The following is a 13,788-nucleotide window of genomic DNA, read 5'->3' as shown; positions in this document are numbered from 1 at the left end:
GGCAGGGTAGCCTAGTGGTTAGAGCGTTGGACTAGTAACTGAAAGGTTGCAAGTTCAAATCCCCAAGCTGACAAGGTACAAATCTGTCGTTCTGCCCCTGAACAGGCAGTTAACCCACTGTTCCTAGGCCGTCATTGAAAATAAGAATTTGTTCTTAACTGACTTGCCAAGTTAAATAAAGGTAAAAAAAAAWWAAAAAAWWAAAAWAAWAAAATGCTACCTTCATCAACACGTCAGTAACATGAAAACTACAAAACTAAATGTATGACCAATTCTCAGAAAATCCTTTAGAATCCTGAAGCACATTTTCTATCAACCATCTCAGAATGGACAGAAACCGTGAGGGGAATGTTTGACAAAGTCACCTCGAAGCTGGTGTTTCCTCTGATGTGGTTGTGTATCTGGGCCATGTGTTTGTCCACAGCTACCACCTCGGTCTCCACCCACCTCAGGTTGTCATCTATCGTCCCTATGACAGTCCCCTCCTCAGCATCCAGAGCCTAAGGATGGACATTTCAACATTATTACATTGTTGGAACTCCCATGACAATTTTCTAAATAGTCTAATTATTATTTTGCTGCTGCTGTATGCAAATTAGCCCAATGTGAGCCACAGTATTCAGTATACCAACTAACCATCAGGCTACACACAGAGTATCCCAACTAACCCTTTAGGCTACACAGAGTACACTATTTTATTTATTTCATCACATTCCCAGTGGGTCAGAAGTTTACATACACTCAATTAGTATTTGGCAACATTGCCTTTAAATTGTGTCAAACGTTTTGGGTAACCTTCCACTAGCTTCCCACAATAAGTTCCTCTTCCTCCTGACAGAGCTGGTGTAACCGAGTCAGGTTTGTAGGCCTCCTTGCTCACACACGYTTTTTTCAGTTCTGCCCACAAATTTTCTACAGGATTGAGGTCAGGGCTTTGTGATGGCCACTCCAATAACTTGACTTTGTTGTCCACAAGCCAATTTTTTGTCTGAGGTCTTGGCTAATTTCTTTTGATTTCCCCATGATGTCAAGCAAAGAGGCACTGCGTTTGAAGGTAAGCCTTGAAATACATCCACAGGTACACCTCCAATTGACTCAAATGAGGTCAATTAGCCTATCAGAAGCTTCTAAAGCCATGACATAATTTTCTGGAATTTTCCAAGCTGTTTAAAGGCACAGTCAACTTAGTGTATGTAAACTTCTAACACACTGGAAGTGTGATACAGTGAATTATAAGTGAAATAATCTGTCTGTAAACAATTGTTGGAAAAATGACGTGTCATGCACAAAGTAGATGTCCTAACCGACTTGCCAAAACTATAGTTTGTTAACAAGAAACTTGTGGAGTGGTTGAAAAACTAGTTTTAATGACTCCAACCTAAGTGTATGTAAACGTCCGACTTCACCTGTATCTACACACTAACCTCCAGTAGGTCGTCCTTCTCATCCAACAGGAACTGGACTAGAGACCCCACATCCTCCTCAATCTTCTCCTTCAGCTTCAGCTTCTTTAACTAGAAGATGTGATAACATGGGGAAAAGACGCTGACGTCACCCAATGGTCATCTGACGTAACGACTGTCAGTCTAACCGGAGGAGGAATGAACACACACACGACTGTCAGTCCAACCGGAGGAGGAATGAACACATGACTGTCAGTCCAACCGGAGGAGGAATGAACACATGACTGTCAGTCCAACCGGAGGAGGAATGACACATGCACTGTCAGTCCAACCGGAGGAGGAATGCAACACATGACTGTCGTCCAACCGAGAGGAATGAACACATGACTGTCAGTCCAACCGGAGGAGGAATGAACACATGACTGTCAGTCCAACCGGAGGAGGAATGAACACATGACTGAGTCGTAAGTCACTTTGGATAAAAGAGTCTAAATAAAACGTCATATATTATATGAGAGGACGGATTATATAAGTACTCCCAGGGTCGGATTATTACGCCTAGTCCTAGAACAAAAATTACTGTTAAATGGAGATTCTTCAATTAACATGGAGATAATTAGTCCAGGACTAGTCCTTAATCTTTATTAGGTACACCCATCTAGTACAGGGTCGGACCCCCCACCTTCGCACCCAGAAAACCCATGATTCTTCGGGACATGGATTCTACAAGGTGTGGTGACTTGTGGCAGGAAATCATTCCCCAGACCATTACACCACCGCCCAGGAGGCCGTTTCTGAGATACTGSAACCGTCGCGCCTGGCRCCRAYGATCAYACMACGCTCAMAGTCTCTTAGTCTCTCATTTTGCCCATTCTMACTTTCAATTGAACAGTAACTGAATGTCTCAATGCCCGTCTGCCTGCTTGATATTGCAAGCCACSGYCACGTGASTCACTGTCTGTAGGAGMGAACCATTTTCGTGAACAGGGTGGTGTGCCTAACAAACTGGCCACTGATATATACAGTACCAGTCAGAAGTTTGGACACAGCTACTCATTCCAAGTTTTTTCTTTCTTTTTTACTATAGCTTTGCACAATCTTGGCATTCTCTCAACCAGCTTCACCTGGAATTATTTTCCAACAGTCTTGAAGGAGTTCCCACATATGCTGAGCACTTGTTGGCTGCTTTTCCCTCACTCTGTGGTCCAACTCATCCCAAACCATCTCAATTGGGTTGAGGTCGAGTGATTGTGGAAGCCATGTCATCTGATGCAGCACTCCATCACTCTCCTTATTGGTCAAATAGTCCTTACACAGCCTGAAGGTGTGTTGTGTCATTGTCCTGTTGAAAAACAAATTATAGTCCCGCTAAGCGCAAACAAGATGGGATGGCATATCGCTGTAGAACGCTGTGGTAGCCATGCTGGTTAAGTGTGCCTTGAATTCTAAATAAATCAGTGTCACCAGCAAAGCACCCTCACACCTCCTCCTCCATGCTTCACGGTGGGAACCACACATGCTGAGATCATCTGTTCACCTACTCTGCATCTCACAAAGACACGGCGGTTGGAACCAAAAATCTCACAAAGGACAGATTTCCACCGGTCTAATGTCCATTGCTCATGTTTCTTGGCCCAAGCAGGTCTCTTCTTATTTTTGGTGTCCTTTAGTAGTGGTTTCTTTGCAGTAATTCGACCACCAAGGCCTGATTCACACAGTCTCCTCTGAACAGTTGATGTTGAGATGTGTCTGTTACTTGAACTCTGAAGCATTTATTTGGGCTACAATTTCTGAGGCTGGTAACTCTAATGAACTAATCCTTTGCAGCAGAGGTAACTCTGGGTCTTCCTTTCCTGTGGCAGTCCTCATGAGAGCCAGTTTCATCATAGTGCTTGATGGTTTTTGCGACTGCACTTGAAGAAAAGTTCAAAGTTCTTGACATTTTCAGGATTGACTGACCTTCGTGTCTTAAAGTAATGACGGACTGTTGTTTCTCTTTGCTTATTTGAGATGTTCTTGCCATAATATGGACTTGGTCTTTTACCAAATAGGGCTATCTTCTGTATACCAACCCTACCTTGTCATAACACAACTGATTGGCTCAAACCCATTAAGGAAAGAAATTCCACAAATTAACAAGGCACACCTGTAAATTGAAATGCATTCCAGGTGACCACCTCATGAAGCTGGTTGAGAGAATGCCAAGAGTGCGCAAAGCTGTTGTCAAGGCAAAGGGTGGCTACTTTGAAGAATCTCAAATAGAAAAGAAAGATAACTTTCTGGTTACTACATGATTCCATGTGTGTTATTTTATAGTTGAAGTCTTCACTATTATTTTACAATGTAGAAAATAGTAAAAATAAAGAAAAACCCTGGAATGAGTAGGTGTGCACAAACTTTTGACCGGTACTGTATGTACAGATGCAAATTAATTACTTAAAAATCATACAATGTGATTTTCTGGAATTTTGTTTTAGATTCAGTCTCTCACAGTTGAAGTGTACCTATGATAAAAATTACAGACCTCTACATGCTTTGTAAGTAGGAAAACCTGCAAAATCTGCAGTGTATCAAATACTTGTTCTCCCCACTGTATGTATATGTAATTAATATATATATATATATATATATTAGTTCACTGGTATACCAACAGCATGTCTATGTATATCCAGAGCCCAGCTGTGTACCTTGGCTTCATTCTTGGTCTGCTCGTCCATAGCCTTCACTCTGGTACACAGAGTCTTCTGCCATGTTAATTCCATCAGCCTCAGTCGCAGCTCGCTCTGAGAGAAACACACACACACTTACTTTACCGTGTTCAACCACTCAATCCATCTTAAAAAAGGGCAATCTGCAGTTCAAACAATAACAAAGCAGACACCCCGTCGCTGTTTTGGTAAACAGCTGACGGACGGGGGCTGGAGAAATATAACCAGTCACAAACTCATAGACAGAGTTACGGATGCAAGGACCGACCAATTCATGATATTAAAATGATTGTTTTAACCATGCTATGAGGCTATACAGTTTTGTATACACTTGCATTGTTTACAAACAATGGAGTAAAACAAGCTTACATTTCTGATTATGGGTTACGACAGTTGAACTAAGACTCATGACACATTTACAAGTTATTAGCTTCGAGAATCATATCATTAATTTAAAATGTTTATAATGTTACATCCCAAGCTGGATGTAACAGATTGGCCCTTTCAGAAACCCACAACAACAAATCTTTCTCAGCAACAGCAGCATGCTGTGTCCTCGGCCTCACCTTCATATCCTCAAGGACCTCTGGTACAGGAGCCACGTCATGGTGTCTGAAAGGACAAGAAAACACGGTCATGTTATTTAAGGACTTGGTTTGAATGCTCAACGTGACAGAAACTTTGGCCTTGAGACCATCAGTTTGGTGATATCAAACTCAAAGAGAGTTGCTCAAAGAGAGAATTTGAGGGAAGGGTAAGGGAAGGGGTAAGGGAAGGGTAATCAAATGTGTCCCTAGATCAGTGGTTAACGGTCCGCCTCAAACCAGCGATAGTGGTGAAACAAAATGTTTGATCAGATACTAAGCATTTTACCAACACTTTCACCGAATTCTCATCACCGCAGCAGAATTCTCATCACCTCTGCAGAATTCTCATCACCTCTGCAGAATTCTCATCACCTCTGCAGAATTCTCATCACCTCTGCAGAATTCTCATCAGGGTAACGTAACTTAAATCCCCAAAAAGCAATTAACAAATCAATATTTAAAAAAATATATTAGAACACTGCTCCCCTGAAAGGCCCGATTTAAACAAACATAAAAAAATCTGGGGATGGGTACCAAAACATTTTTGCAGCATTGAAGGTCCTCAAGAACACAGTGGTCTCCATCAAACCGCCAAGAATCCTCCTAGAGCTGGCCGCCCGGCCAAACTGAGCAATCAGTGGAGAGGGGCCTTGGTCAGGGAGGTGACCAAAAACCCGATGGTCACTAACAGAGCTCCTCTGTGGAGATGGGAGAACCTTCCAGAAGGACAACCATCTCTGCAGCACTCCACCAATAAGGCCTTTATGGTAGAGTGGCCATACAGAAGCCACTCCTTAGTAAAAAGGCATATGATAGCTCACTTGGAGTTTGCCAGACACACCTAAAGGACTCTCAAACCATGAGAAACAAGACCCTCTGTTCTGATGAAACCAAGATTGAACTCTTTGGCCTGAATGCCAAGCGTCACATCCGGAGGAAACCTGGCACCATCCCTACGGTGAAGCATGGTGGTGGCAGCATCATGCTGACTTGCCAAGTTAAATAAAGGTTCCATATTTTTTTTTTTTATGCTGTGGGGATGTTTTTCAGCTGCAGGGACTGGGAGACTAGTCAGGATCGAGGGAAAGATGAACAGAGCAAAGTACAGAGAAATCCATTGATGTAAACCTACTCCAGAGCGCTCAGGACCTCAGACTGGGGTGAAGTCTTCACCATACCACAGGACAACGACCCTAAATACAAAACCCTCTTAGGCCTCACTCCCCCCTATCTGAGATATCTACTGCAGCCCTCATCCTCCACATACAACATCCGTTCTGCCAGTCACATTCTGTTAAAGGTCCCCAAAGCACACACATCCCTGGGTCGCTCGTCCTTTCAGTTCGCTGCAGCTAGCGACTGGAACGAGCTGCAACAAACACTCAAACTGCACAGTTCTCGCTCAATCTCTTAATTCAAAGACTCAATCATGGACACTAACAGTTGTGGCTGCTTTGTGTGATGTAATGTTGTCTCTACCTTCTTTCTTGCCCTTTGTGCTGTTGTCTGTGCCCATTAATGTTTGTACCATGTTTTGTGCTGCTACCATGTTGTGTTGCAGACATGTTGTTGTTATGTTGTGTTGCTACCATGTTGTTGTTATGTTGTGTTGCTACCATGTTGTTGTCATGCTGTGTTGCTGCCATGTTGTTGTCATGTTGTGTTGCTGCGAATGTCTGTTGTCATGCTCTGTGTTGCTGCACATGTTGTTGTTATGTTGTGTTGCTACCATGTTGTTTTGTCATGCTGTGTTTGCTACCAGTGTTGCTGTGTCATGTTGTGTTGCTACCATGTTGTTGTCATGCTGTGTTGCTGCATTTGTTGTCATGCTGTTGTGTCATGGGGCTGTGTGCTCGCATGTTGTTGTCATGTTTGTGTTGCAGACATGTTGTTGTCATGCTGTGTTGCTGCCATGTTGTCATGGTTGTGTTTGCTGCCATGTTGTTGTTCAATGCTTGTTGTTGCTGCATGTTTGTTGTCATGCTGTGTTGCTGCATGTTTGTTGTCATGTTGTGTTGCTGCCATGTTTGTTGTCATGCTGTGTTGCTGCCATGTTGTGTTGCTGCATGTCTGTTGTTGCTGCATGTTGTTGTCATGCTGTGTTGCTGGCCTTGCTTTGTTGTGTTTGCTGCCTTGCTATGGTATGTTTTGTTGTGTTGCTACCATGTTGTTGGTTATGTTGTGTTGCTACTTGCTATGTTGTTATGGTTGTGTTGCTACGATGTTGGTTGTGCATGCTGTTTTTGCCTTGCCATGTTGTTGTCATGCTGTGTTGGCTGCATGTTGTTGTCATGCTGTGTTGCTGCTTGTTATGTTGTGTTGCTGCCTTGCTATGTTGTTATGTTGTGTTGCTACCATGTTGTTGTTATGTTGTGTGGGCTACATGTTGTTGTCATGTTGTGTTGCTACATGTTGTTGTCATGTGTGTTGCTGCCATGTGTTGTCATGCTGTGTTGCTACCATGTTGTTGTCATGGCTGTGTTCTGCTGCCATGTTGTTGTCATGCTGTGTTGCTGCCATGTTGTTGTCATGCTGTGTTGCTGCCATGTTGTTGTCATGCTGTGTTGCTGCCATGTTGTTGTCATGCTGTGTTGCTACCATGTTTGTTGTCATGCTGTGTTGCTCCTTGCTATGTTGTCATGCTGTGTTGCTGCCATGTTGTTGTCATGCTGTGTTTGCTGCCTTGCTATGTTTGTCATGCTGTGTTGCCTGTCATGTTGTTGTCATGCTGTGTGTTGCTACCATGTTGTTGTCATGTGTTGCTGCCTTGCTATGTTGTTGTCTTTGGTCTCTCTTTATGTGTGTTTTGTCCTATATTTATATGTTATTTATTTTTTTACTCCCAACCCACGTCCCAACAGGAGGTCTTATGCCTTCCCGTAGGCCGTCATTGTAAATAAGAATTTGTTCCTAACTGACTTGCCTAGTTAAATAAAAAGGTTTAAAAATTAAATTATTATAAATAAAATAAACAGCACACAGCCAAGACAACGCAGGAGTGGCTTCTGGACATGTCTCTGAATGTCCTTACTGTGTTCAACCACTCATTCCACCTTAAAAGGGCAATCTGCAGTTCAAACAATAACAAAGCAGGCACCCCCCCAGAGTCCGGACTTGAACCCAATCGAACATCTCTGGAGAGATTTGAAAATAACTGTGCAGCAACGCTCCCCATCCAACCTGACAGATCTTGAGAGGATCTGCAGAGAAGAATGGGAGAAACTCCCCAAATACAGGTGTGCCAAGCTTGTAGCATCATACCCAAGAAGACTAAAGGCTGTAATCGCTGCTAAAGGTGTTTCAACAAAGTACTGAGTAAAGGGGTCAGAATACTTATGTAAATGTATATGATTAAAAAATACATATATATACACATTTGAATTTTTTTCATAAAAACCTGTTTTGCTTTGTCAWTATAGGGTATTGTGTGTAGATTGATGAAGGGGGGGAAACGCATTTAACACATTTTAGAATAATGCTGTAACATTACAAAATGTGGAAAAAGTCAAGGGCTCTGATTACTTCCCGAATGCACTGTATGCGTCATTCAAATATACTGAATAAAAATAGATTTTACTGAGTTACAGTCCATATTAAGAAATCAGTCAATTGAAATAAATTCGGCCCCCTTTCACATCAGCAGCCTGAAACCACGTTCTAAAGATGGTTGAGATCTAGTGGAAGCCTTAGGAAGTGAAAAATAACCCATATCCCACTGTGTTTTCGATAGGGGTGAGTTCAAAAACTACAAACCTCAGATTTCCCACTTCCTGTTTGGATTTTTTCTCAGGTTTTTGCCTGCCATATGAGTTCTGTTATACTCACAGACATCATTCAAACAGTTTTAGAAACGTCAGAGTGTTTTCTATCCAATACTAATACTACTATGCATATATTAGCATCTGGGACTGAGTAGGAGGCAGTTCACTCTGGGCACGCTATTCATCCAAAAGTGAAAATGCTGCCCCCTATCCCAAACAAGTTAATGTCTTAAATTCAGTTCTCAAAGGTCGGCGATGACTACAGTGTTTCCTGTATATTGTGCTGCTTAGTTGTTGCCACGCAGCAAAACAATGTCACATTAAATAACACTTTCAAGATGTTGAAGAGCTGGCCAACCGCGTGTTGGAGAGCTGGCCAACCGCGTGTTGGAGAGCTGGCCAACCGCGTGTTGGAGAGCTGGCCATCCGCGTGTTGGAGAGCTGGCCATCCGCGTGCTGAGAGCTGGCCATCGCGCGTGTTGGAGAGCTGGCCATCCGCGTGTTGGAGAGCTGGCCATCCGCGTGTTGGGAGAGCTGGCCAACCGCGTGTTGGAGAGCTTGCCAACCGCGTGTTGGAGAGCTGGCCATCCGCGTGCTGGAGAGCTGGCCATCCGGGTGCTGGAGAGCTGGCCATCCGCGTGTTGGAGAGCTGGCCAACCGCGTGTTGGAGAGCTGGCCAACCGCGTGTTGGAGAGCTGGCCATCCGCGTGTTGGAGAGCTGGCCATCCGCGTGTTTGGAGAGCTGCCCTCCGCGCTGTTGAGAGCTGGCCATCCGCGTGTTGGAGAGCTGGCCATCCGCGTGTTGGAGAGCTGGCCATCCGCGTGTTGGAGAGCTGGCCATCCGCGTGTTGGCCAGCTCTCCACATAACACACCAATGTAAAATAAGATTTTTGGATATAAATATGAACTTCACCGAACAAAACATAAATGTTTTGTGTAACATGAAGTCCTATGAGTGTCATCTGATGAAGATCATCAAAGGTTAGTGATTCATTTTATCTCTATTTGTGCTTTTTGTGACTCCTCTTTTTGGCTGGAAAAATGGCTGGATTTTTCTGTGACTTGGTGACCTAACAATCGGTTGTGGAGCTTTCGCTGTAAAGCATTTTTTAAATCAGACACTGYGGCTGGATTAACGAGAATTGTATCTTTAAAATGGTGCCTAATACTTGTATGTTTGAGAAATTTGATTTATGAGATCTGTTGATTTGTATTTGGCGCCCTGCAATTTTATTGGCTGTTGTTGAGGGGTTCCGCTGCTAGCGGGGTTCTGCTAGACAGGTTAAGACTCAAGGCCTTCTAATCAGATGAATGAATTTAAGACTAAGGACCCATGGACAACAGAGACACTCGAAGTCAATCTTAAATGAATCATTGTTAACAGTTAACTGGAGACGTTCCAACAAACGTGATGCACCATAGTACACATCTGTCAGGAGCTCTGTCAGGGCAGTCCCGTTAGATCTCTTATATACTGCTTACAGACACTTTACATCGGCATAGTTCATAGGGTTGGTTCCTGCATGCGTCTGGCACCGTCTCTGATCTTAACTTATAGAACATATTCTGGCTGTTCTGCCAGAAGGTCCTAAGGAGGGCGGTCATGACCATCTCCCCCTCATACCTTTACCAAACACAGGCAGGAACCAAGGATTATTTATGACCTGAAAGATTAGGTGAACATTTTCAAGGCTGTCTCTTCACATGATACAATTTCCTTAAACTCTAACACCCCAGAACTGAATCAAGCAGCTGACAATTTTTGTTATGTGTTTCTGAGATAAGGGTAGGGAAAGCTGATCCTAGATCTGTAGGCATCAGGGGAAACTTGGAAGATTTGTTACCTGTGTGCCCGGGACTCCCTACACACCACACAGATGGGTTTGTTGTCGGTGTGGCAGTAGAGCTTCAGCTCCTCTCCATGCCTGTCGCATTTCCCGTCTAGTTGGACACGCTTGGATGGAGCCGGCTGCTCACAGTGCTTCAGACACGCAATCTCACTCAGCTTATCAACAAGGTTCTTAACCAGGTAGTTCTTGGTGAAGCTGATCTTGTTAAATATCTACAGAGACAGAGAAAAGTTTTGAACCATCAGCTTTTAGATTATTACATTGAAAAAGGTACTGAATTAGTTGAGACTGTGATGCAAACATTTTTTAGCTTGCTACAACCACAGGTAGAGTTGGGCGATATGGCCAAAATACACTACATTACCAAAAGTATGTGGACACCTGCTCGCCAAACATCTCATTCCAAAATCATGGGAATTAATATGGAGTTGGTCCCTCCTTTGCTGCTACAACAGCGTCCACTCTTCTTGGAAAGCATTCCACTAGACGTTGGAAGATGGCTGCGCGGACTTGCTTCCATTCAGCTACAAGAACATTAGTGAGGTCGGGCACTGATGTTGGGCTATTAGGCCTGGCACGCAGTCAGCGTTCCAATTCATCCCAAAGGTGTTCGGTGGGGTTGARGTCAGGGCTCTGTGCAGGCCAGTCAAGTTAATCCACAACGATCTCGACAAACCATTTCTATATGGACCTTGCTTTGTGCACGGAGGAATTGTCAGGCTGAAACAAGAAAGGGCCTTSCCCAAACKTTTGCCACAAAGYTGGAAGCACAGAATGCCATTGTATGCTGCAGTGTTAAGATTTCCCTTCACTGGAACTAAGAGGCCTAGCCTGAACCATGAAAAACAGCCCCAGACCATAATTCATCCTCAAAGTTTACAGTAGGCACTATGCATTGGGGCAGGTAGCGTTCTCCTGGGATCCGCCGAACCCAGATTTGTCTGTTGGACTGCCAGATGGTGAAGCGGGATTCACTGCTCCAGAGTCCAATGGAAGTGAGCTTTACACCACTCCAGCTGACGCTTGGCATTGCACATTGTGATCTTAGGCCTTTGTGCAGCTGCTCGGCCTTGTAAAACCATTTCACGAAGCTCCCGATGAACAGTTATTGTGCTGACGTTGCTTCCAGAGGCAGTTTGAAACTCGGTAATGAGTGTTGCAACAGAGGACAGACAATTTTTAAGTGCTACATGCTTCAGCACTCAGTGGTCCCGTTCTGTGAGCTTGTGTGGCCTACCACRTCGCAGYTGAGCTGTTGTTGCTCCTAGAYGTTTCCACTTCACAATAACAGCACTTACAGTCGACCGGGGCAGCTCCAGGAGGTCAGAAATTTGACATACTGACTTGTTGGAAAGGTGGCATCCTATGACGGTGAAAGTCACTGAGCTCTTCAGTAAGGCCATTCTACCGTAAATGTTTGTTTATGGAGATTGCATGGCTATGTGCTTGTTTGTATGCACCTGTCAGCAACGGGTGTGGCTGAAATAGAGGAATACACTAATTTGAATGGGTGTCCACATACTTTTGTAACTATAGTGTTTTTCTTATTTTATATTTCGAAATAATTAAAGTTCTAAATATATGCACATGATATTATATTCAAATAAACTCATCAAGGTTTGATCATTTGAATCAGCTGTGTAGGGCCAAAACCAAAACGTGCACCCCTTGGTGTAGAGGACAGCGTATGGGAAACGCTGCCCTAGGATGACAACATATTAATTAAAAATGGGTTTTAAATGGGCTTTCTCCATTCTGATGGTTTCATACTCAACCAAACTAGCACAAAACGGACAGAGAAGTAGACCAATTACATGTAATAAAACTGTTCATTTATTTTGCAGTTCTATCAAAATACATTTATAGATTGTATTGTAAAAATCCATACATGTATGTGGATTGATACCGGTACACCTTAAAACTATATATCGCCCAGCCCTAGAAAAACCTTATCCTCCGGGTTACCTTCGCCCTACAAGCGCCGGGCTCTTAAAAGAAGATACCTTCATCAATGGCCGCTAAAAGTAGTTCGCGTCTGAATGTGCCTTTTGACAAAGGGTGACAAAAAAAGGGGGGAAATCACTCTGCATCTGAGTGTGCCCTTTGTAGGTGCGCGGGAATAATTAAATGATAGCTTAAGATAATAAAACAATAAAGACCCGCACACTACTCCTTCCAGTATAACTTTATTTATACTTTGTGATACTGACAAGAGCAGTGTGGGGTTCTATCGTTTGAGAGAAAGGAGACTAAAGCTTGCTATGTACCTATCTAGTTAGTTAGTCAACGGCATGATGATTCGGCCGTGACTACATGTTGGCTTGATTAAACAACACCTCGCCATACTACCTAATTAGCCACCAAGCTAAATTAGAAACGCGGAGCCTTTGTGTTTTCAGCAGTGTCGGCGTTTTAACTAATCTCTAACGTTATCCAATTCCAGTGGTAACGCCTAAAATAGGTACGGAAACTGCATTGTAAATTACACTTGCTACGATTGACTTGAGCATTCAAGATTACAAAGAAATTGTCCAGCTAGCAAACAGCTGATATGATAGAACGCTAACGTTAACTAGCATTGAAGCACAACAAACCATTCGGCACTCSGGGCATTGATAACCGACGTCCTCTCCTCCGTTCTCCTCCCAATGCATCAGGATGCAGAACTTGCAGAAATTGTGTCCGCATTTGAGAATGACGGGGTCGTGGAAGTAGTCAAGGCAGATGGCACACATCAACTCTTTTTGTAGCTCGCTGCCCGCACCGCTGGATCCCGCAGCCATGTTGTTTACCTAGCTACCAACACACGTTTCCGTAGCGTAGAAGAAAGCGGAAGTGTTGGCTCAACATGATTCCTTTGATTGATGACGCGATTGGCTATCCGTTGTCTGGGCGGAGGAAGAGGCGAAAGCTTTTACTCCGCCCAAAATCTGTCCACGAAAATAAGCCCAAGAAGCGAGGAACTTTTGTATGGAAGTCACTAGGCAGATTTCCATAGAGTACCACATAATGAGTCATAATACCCATAAAACCTAGCGGTCAAACAGGGAAATGGGTCCAGTCGTTTTTCCACCATTAATTTCCCCATATGGGATTTGGGAAACACTTCAAATAAGGGCTGTGTTTGGTGTAGGCTTACCCTGGTGTGACGTTTTGATGACTGTGTAACTATCTCTAGGACAAGGTGACTTTTATCAATATATTCGGCTCTATTTACTTTTATTAACTTTAACTTTCATTAATAACCTAAAACACAAGGCCAAATATACACTGGAGTTGCTTACCAAGAAGACAGAGAATGTTCCTGAGTGGCCGAGTTACAGTTTTGACTTGAATCTGCTTGAAAATCTATGGCAAGACCTGAAAATGGTTGTCTAGCAACGATCAACAACCAATTTGACAGAACTTGAAGAATTTTCTAAAGAATAATGGGAAAATGTTGCACAATCCAGGTGTGGAAAGCTCTTAGAGACTTACC

General features: G+C 43.5%; 1 protein-coding gene across 1 annotated transcript in view; it reads right to left on the bottom strand.

Annotated features, from left to right (window-relative positions):
* Positions 1–13,292, bottom strand: part of trim47 (tripartite motif containing 47) — an 18,078-nt gene extending 4,786 nt beyond the window's left edge. Inside the window, exons 1-6 of the mRNA XM_070439841.1 lie at positions 12,905–13,292; positions 10,305–10,522; positions 4,678–4,723; positions 4,091–4,186; positions 1,425–1,514; positions 343–500 (exon numbers count right to left, since the gene is read on the bottom strand). Of these exons, the coding sequence (XP_070295942.1) occupies positions 343–500; positions 1,425–1,514; positions 4,091–4,186; positions 4,678–4,723; positions 10,305–10,522; positions 12,905–13,093 (797 nt within the window). The 5' untranslated portion in view covers positions 13,094–13,292. The remainder of the gene's footprint in view (positions 1–342; positions 501–1,424; positions 1,515–4,090; positions 4,187–4,677; positions 4,724–10,304; positions 10,523–12,904) is intronic.
* Positions 13,293–13,788: the final 496 nt, after the last annotated feature.

This window comes from Salvelinus sp. IW2-2015, unplaced genomic scaffold (genome assembly GCF_002910315.2).
Source record: "Salvelinus sp. IW2-2015 unplaced genomic scaffold, ASM291031v2 Un_scaffold1960, whole genome shotgun sequence".
NCBI lineage: Eukaryota > Metazoa > Chordata > Actinopteri > Salmoniformes > Salmonidae > Salvelinus > Salvelinus sp. IW2-2015.
This window is presented reverse-complemented; position numbering and strand designations above follow the sequence as displayed.